This window comes from Fonticula alba (genome assembly GCF_000388065.1).
Source record: "Fonticula alba strain ATCC 38817 unplaced genomic scaffold supercont2.8, whole genome shotgun sequence".
In the NCBI taxonomy this organism is placed as follows: Eukaryota; order Rotosphaerida; family Fonticulaceae; genus Fonticula; species Fonticula alba.
Window position 1 is genome coordinate 519,000 of NW_009242978.1, and position 6,360 is coordinate 525,359.

A 6,360-nucleotide genomic window follows, 5' to 3' on the forward strand; every position below is an offset into this window, starting at 1 on the left:
CCCCACGGCGCCATGAACTTCGAGTTCCCCCCCCTGAGATCGATATTTGCCGACATACCGCCCCCATCGGCGCGTCCTGGGGCCGCCACACCCGCCAGGGGTCCCGGCGATGTCCCCGGCGGCGCCTCCGCCTCGCCGGCCTTGGGGTTCCAGGTCGGCGCGGCGGCTGCCACCAAGTCCTCAGTCAGTAGCCTGGCCCTGCCGGACAGCCTGTCGGTCCTCCGGCAGCCGGGCAACACTTCGAGCCGGTCGGCATCGTCGTCGTCTGTTTTCTCGTCAGCCACATCGAAGGTCCCCCGGGCAGGGACCGAGGACCAGGTCTTCCGGGACATCTTCCCTGCCGGATCGCCAGCCGCCCCGGCGGCGGGGGCGGCGGGGGCGGCAGCTCGGCGCCCAATGCCCGGGACACCGTCCCGAGGCCCTGGGCCCACGGCCTCCTCCTCCGCCTTCTCCCCCGGTGCCGGTGTTGGCGCCGACTCCATCGATCTGACCACTCCAGATCCGCCGCCGACGGCGGCAGCGGCGGCGCGCGGCCCAGCCGGCCCCCCCTCTGCCATCCCGACAGCGGCGAGCCCCATGCCGGACGAAATCTCCATGCTGCTCATGGACGAGCTGGATTACTATGACGAGATTGATGCCTCCTTTTCCCTCCTGGATGACAACTTCATTCGTGCTCCGAGCGCCGCCGGTCCAGCAGGGACGCCCGCCTCACCGGCTCCCGGTGCCGGTGCCCGGGCCGGGCCGACGGCCAGCTTTTCCGCCGCGGCGGCCATCTCGCGACATCTCTACACATCCGGGGGCCCGGGGCAGCCGCTGCGCCCGGCTGGCCCGAGCACGCCGGCCACCACCACCACCCCCCGGCGCCCGGCCGCGTCGGGCCTGCCCTCCAGGATGGATGGCGATAGCCCCATTTGGCAGGATGCCCTGTCGAGCCCCCCCCGGCAACCGGCGGCCCAGCATGCCGCCACGTCCACGCCGCGGCGGCCGAACCCCCCTTCAGACTTCCCCTATCCCTTTGACGATGATGAGGACTTCCAAGCGGCCATGGACTTTGAAGATGCCTTCGACCTGACCCAGGAGCCGGACTTCGACTTCTTCCCGCCCGACGCGGGCCCCGCCCCGGCAGCCGGGAACCGAGCAGCCCCGGGAATCGCCGGGCGGCAACTTCCGGCGCCCTCGCCCATGTCGCCGGCGCCGGCGTGGACGCCCCTCAAGGCGGCTCCCGCCGGAGCAAGTGCCGCGACCCAGTACAACCCCGCTGCCGGGGTGCATTTCGCCCCGTTGCCGAGTGGCGGCTTCCGGCCGGAAAATCTCCCCCCTCGTCAGCCGATGAACCCCCAGCCGCCCTTCTCATGCTCCTTCTTCGGCCTGATGGATGACGACATGGCGCGCATGTACGGCTCCATCTTTTCGCTGGACGCCACGGCGGCCGGCGGGGGTGGCGGGAATGCGCGCCAGCCGCCGCCGCGCCAGCCGGTCTCCCGGTCCGCCTCGGGCCAGGGCTCGGGCTTCCGTGGCCGGCGTCAGTGGCACTAGCCGCACCGCATCGGGCTTCCCCTGCCCACATCGCTCTCCCCTCCGGCGGGCGGGGCCGGGCAGGCGTGGAGCCCGACAAAATACACACCTTCCTCCATCTCCGTTGTCCATCTCCGGTGTCCATCTTCCCGGGGATCTGTACACACGCACGCACGCACGCATGCACGCACGCACGCACGCATGCGGACACCCAGCGCGCCTGGGGGAAAGGCCTTCTCTCCGGACAATGGGGAATGTTCCGCCCGGCGCCAAATGCCAACGAACATGCGCTCGCCTCATGCCCGATGGCTTCCCCAACGAGATGGCCTTGTCCCCTGGGCGGGAGGCCGAGGTATGTTCCCCCCCCCCCCCGGCCGGGCCTGACCTGACCCGACGCCCCGAGAGAAGGGCCGCATGTTTGGGGGGCTCGCTGCGGGCGGTACTCTCGCCATCCGTCCCGGCCCCTCTCCCGATTATCCGACCCTCCTCCTCCCCTGCCCCCTTTCGCCTCCTCTCTCTCCCTCCCTCCCTCTCTCTCCCCCCTGCCCCCTCTCTCCCCTGCCCCCTCTCTCCCCTCCCTTTCCCCTGGGCGCGCCGGCCCAAGCAGAGCGCGCGCACTGCCACTCTCCCGCACACTTCCTCCTCCCTGCCCGGAGCATGACACCGGTGCTCGGCATCGGCGCAGTATGGCCCCACTGTGCGGGTCCACCGGCCGGATGGCGATCGCTCGGCCCAACCGCCGCGCCCCCGGTCCCGGCATGCCTGACGGAGACGGCGCTCAAGGCCCTCTGGACTGATCTGGCTGGTGCCCCGCAGGCCGTGTCTCCGGCCGGCCGGTGCCCCGCCCTGCCGACTGCTCCGGCGACCCGGCTGCTGGCGTCGAGGCACCACCTGTTCGGGTATAGCACGCGCGAGGGTGGCGATCTCTTTGCCATTGATGCGCTGCCCGCATCGGCGGCCTCCCAGCAGGGGCCCATTCGTGCGGCGATGGCCGCCCCGGCCGCCCCGGCGGTGCCGGTCTCCTCGGCCGAGGCGCGTGCCTCTCGGCTGAAGGCCCTCCTGGCCCCGAGTCGGCCTCCTGCCGATGTGGACGATCTCAAGCCCGATGGCATTTGGCCTGGCGGCCGGCTGGGCCTGAGCCGGCCAACTGCCCCGGGTGTCTTCCTGGCCGGCATCTCGGCCGATTGTGTTCCCGGGTATGTTTCATCGGCCAGCCGTGTCTTCACCCAGGCGCCTTCCCACTGTCCAGGGGAGTCGCTCTCCTCCTTTCCCACGCGCGCTCACACACGCACATATCCTGACCGCCCTTTGTCCGCCACCACCGCCCCGACCACCGCTCAGATCACCGCAGTCCCTGCTGTCAGTCTGGAGTGATGGCCGTCTGGACGTCCACGTTTACTCCACCGATGGGTGCGCATTTGCATGCGGCCTTTGGCCCCCCCCCCCCCCCCCCCCCCCCCCCCCGCCCCAGTCGCCCTGCCCGCCTGGCAACAGCCACACTTCACCCCGGCGGAGCCCGCGCCAGTTCACAGCCGCCGGACATCCAAACGCGCACAGACACACGGCCAGGAAGCAGGGCACCCCCCAACATCCCCAAGGGATGGGGATGTTATTATTTCCCCCCCCCCGCCCCTCTTGATTCCCCTTCGCCTTTCTCACTTTCCGTCCTTCGCCCTCCCCCTCCCCCGGCTCTGGTTGCCCTGCGCGGCAATCGACACGCCCGGATGATGCAGCTTCTTCTGGTCTCGCCTGGCCTGCATCAACCTCTTCACCTGTCCCATCCTCTCGGAGGCGGATGTCTCGGCGTCGGTCACCCGAGGGCGGGGCATGGCCCTGGCGCCACGCTCGCGCGGCGGGTTCACCATCGTCCGCGCTGTGGCCCTGGCCGATTTCCACCGGATGCAGGGCCGTGCCGGCCTCGTCTCCGGCGTTTCGGTCCTCTTCCTGGCCACCACTTGTCCTGGCCCGGCCGCGTGCCGAGAGTCCGCCGCGTCGGCCGAAGATAAGGTGCCTTGCCGTTCCCCGACACAGCCCACGCCCACGGGCCCCTCCCTTTCTCCCGGCCTCTCTCTCTGACCTTCTCCCTGGCATGCGGTAGCTTGGCTGCTGTGCGGGCCATTTGCGCCTCTTCCTGGCACGGATCAATGTCTCAGCGCGGACACGAGTGCAGCCACCGACGACCGACGGCCACCCAGGCATGTCCATTGTCCTGTCGGACTCGGCGGCTCTGGTCTGTCCGATTGTTCAACTCGGCGGCAAGTTCCTCCCCTCGGCCGACTTGGGCCTCTTTGGCGAGGGTGTCTTCCTGACTGACCGGCCAGCGGCGGCTGACCCCAATGCCGGGCCGAGCACCCTATCCGGGCTGTGGTTGTCCCGGTACCCGGAGCAGCTGCTGCGGCCAGCCAGCCGGGCCCCCCTGCCGCAGAGGGACCCGCCATGCGCGGCCGCCAGCCCGTGCCGGCACCCGCGCGGTGCGGCCCTTTGGAGCAGCGCCGAACACCTTCCCTGTGGCTGTCCGTTGGCCGATTTGGCCGTGCATCCGGCCACTCGGGAGCTCTTCCTTCTTGCCACGTGTGGGCACCTGTTCGGCGTGGCGATGGCACCGGCATCGGCGTCCGTCGAGGAGGCAGCCGGCCAGGCGGTGTCCCGATCCACGAGCACCGGCATGCCGCCGAGCATCCTCCTCCGGCCCCTGACTCAATTGTGCCTCCCGAAGGGCCATGCCGAGCCGCCTCTCCGGTCGGGTGGGCCTGACCGGCTTCTTTTTGACCGGGCGGCGGCCCTGCTCTTGCGGCCGCACCCCCCGGACCGGCCTTCGGTGCTCTGCTTCTCCCTGCCAAGTGGGGTGCTGCTTTCCCGGGCTCCCCTCTCCGGGGATGGCCATCAGGTCACCCACCTGTTGGGTCATTTCCATGGGCACCCGAAGCATCATCCGCTCTTCCGACCGGTGGTACTCTCGCTGCCGGGCCCCGGGACCACGGTCTCCAGTCTCCCGGAGTTGCGCTTCCTTCAGGCCGGTCCCATCCCCCCCGGGCCGGATCTACGCCGGGTGTCGGCTTCCCTTAGTGGTCAGGCAGCAGCCACGCCGGACATCTTTCCCGGCGGGCCAGTGCGTCGACTTCCTCCTCCCTTCCGCTGACCATCCTCCTCCTCCGTGTCCGCTGGCTAGCTGGGCCCTGCTCCGTCCCCCGTCGTTCTTCTGACCTTCTGTCTCCCCGTCCTGCTATTCCTCCTTCCTGCTATTCCTCCTTCCTGCTCTCCTTCCTGCTCTCCTTCCTGCTCTCCTTCCTGCTCTCCTTCCTGCTCTCCTTCCTGCTCTCCTTCCTGCTCTCCTTCCTGCTCTCCTTCCTTCCTGCTCTCTTGCTATCCTCCTGCCCTTCCCCCCTTTCACCCTTCTGCCTTCTGGGCATGACGCAGATTCAGAACGACCAAATCGCCCTGAACCAGGCGCGCCCCATGACCCCACCCCTGCACCATGTGGCGGCGTTCTTCGAGCTCCTGTGGCAGCTACTGGACGACGGCCCCGTGGCGGTCGGAAAGCCCGACCTCCTGCGCAGCTTCCTCCGTCAATTGGAGCTCTTGTGCCTGCATTCCCAGTCGCCGGCGCTGATTGTCCACGTCCTCGAGGCCCTGCGCCGGTCAGCGGCCTCCCTGCCTGGGCCATTCCTCCGGGACATGCAGCGGGTGGTGGACCGGTGTGTGAGCCCTCCGGTTGAGGCCCCGGGCTCGGGCGATGCCCTGTCCCCGGCACTGACTCCCCTCTCGGCCCGGGTGCAGGGGAATGTCCAGCGCCTGCGTGGGCTTTCCTTCGAGAGCTGGCACGGCCAGCCGCACTCGCAGACGTGTGTCAAGCTTCAGCCGGCGGCCGAGCCGCTCCCCGGGCGGACCTCCTTCAATTTGGAGAGCGGCTGGCTGTGGAAGCGCTATCCCGGGGAAATGGTGCTGGCGTACTTGGCGCGGATGGCCGAGCTCAGCACGGCGGCTCGGCGGTCGGTCGACCGGTCGACCTCGTTCCCCGTCTTCCCGGCATTGGTGGACGCCCATCCCAGCGGGGCCTTCCCCCGGTTTGGCTATCTCCACCAGGATTCAGGCCGGTCCGGAACCCGGTCGCCGGGGGTGGCATCTCCAATTTCCCCCCTGAAGACGACCGTCGGCTCCTCCCCGGCCGGCGTGACCCTCGAGGCCCCGGTGTCGGCCTTCCCACCGCTCTTGTCGACCAATGCCTGGCAGCGATTGACCATCTCGCAGCGGGTTCTGGCACTCGCGTGCGAGGCGTGTCGGGTGGCGGACTCGGAGGCCGCGGCGGCCGCCGGTGGCCAGCCGCCCGCTCGACCGCTGCTACTGCAGCTGACGTACACCCTCACTCACGCGGGCATCCTCTTGGACTTCGCCCTGTCGTGTGGCACGCTGGACGGCCCGGCGACCCATGCCGCCAAGGCCGCCATTTCGGGTGGCGCACGCGCTGCCAGGCCCCAGCCGTCCGGCACCCTGGCCGGCGGCCGGGCATTCGATGTGTCCGAGTCTCTGCGGCCATGGGGCGCCACGCTGGAGCAGGTTGCCAGCTACCTGGCATCGGTGGTACGCTCGCGTTTGCTCCCCCCCCCCCCCTCCCCTCTCCCCCCCCCCCCTTCCTTCCGCCCCCCCCCCCCCTCCCCCCCCCCCCCCCCCCCCCCCCCCCCCCCCCCCCCCCCACCCACCCCCTCCGCCCCCGGAGATTGGGGCTCCCCCTTCCCCCCCCGCGAAAGGCCCGATCGGAAATCCGCTTGTTTGGTGGGCCGCCCGCCCCCCCCCCTTTGGTTGTGCCCCGGGGCCCCCCCCCCCCCCCCCCCGGTGTTGTGTTGGTGC

General features: G+C 70.2%; 2 protein-coding genes across 2 annotated transcripts in view; both read left to right on the forward strand.

The window, feature by feature from the left end:
- Nucleotides 1-12: 12 nt before the first annotated feature.
- Nucleotides 13-1,633, forward strand: H696_04771 (hypothetical protein; the record flags this gene model as incomplete). The annotated part of the gene is made up of 1 exon (XM_009498634.1): nucleotides 13-1,633. The coding sequence occupies one exon, from the start codon at nucleotides 13-15 to the stop codon at nucleotides 1,534-1,536; it is 1,524 nt and encodes a 507-aa protein (XP_009496909.1). The 3' UTR covers nucleotides 1,537-1,633.
- A 404-nt stretch (nucleotides 1,634-2,037) lies between these two features.
- The window catches only part of H696_04772 (hypothetical protein), a 5,445-nt gene continuing 1,122 nt past the window's right edge, over nucleotides 2,038-6,360 (forward strand). Inside the window, exons 1-5 of the mRNA XM_009498635.1 lie at nucleotides 2,038-2,711; nucleotides 2,857-2,925; nucleotides 3,249-3,522; nucleotides 3,614-4,624; nucleotides 4,933-6,093. Coding sequence (XP_009496910.1) covers nucleotides 2,173-2,711; nucleotides 2,857-2,925; nucleotides 3,249-3,522; nucleotides 3,614-4,624; nucleotides 4,933-6,093 — 3,054 coding nt within the window. The 5' untranslated portion in view covers nucleotides 2,038-2,172. The remainder of the gene's footprint in view (nucleotides 2,712-2,856; nucleotides 2,926-3,248; nucleotides 3,523-3,613; nucleotides 4,625-4,932; nucleotides 6,094-6,360) is intronic.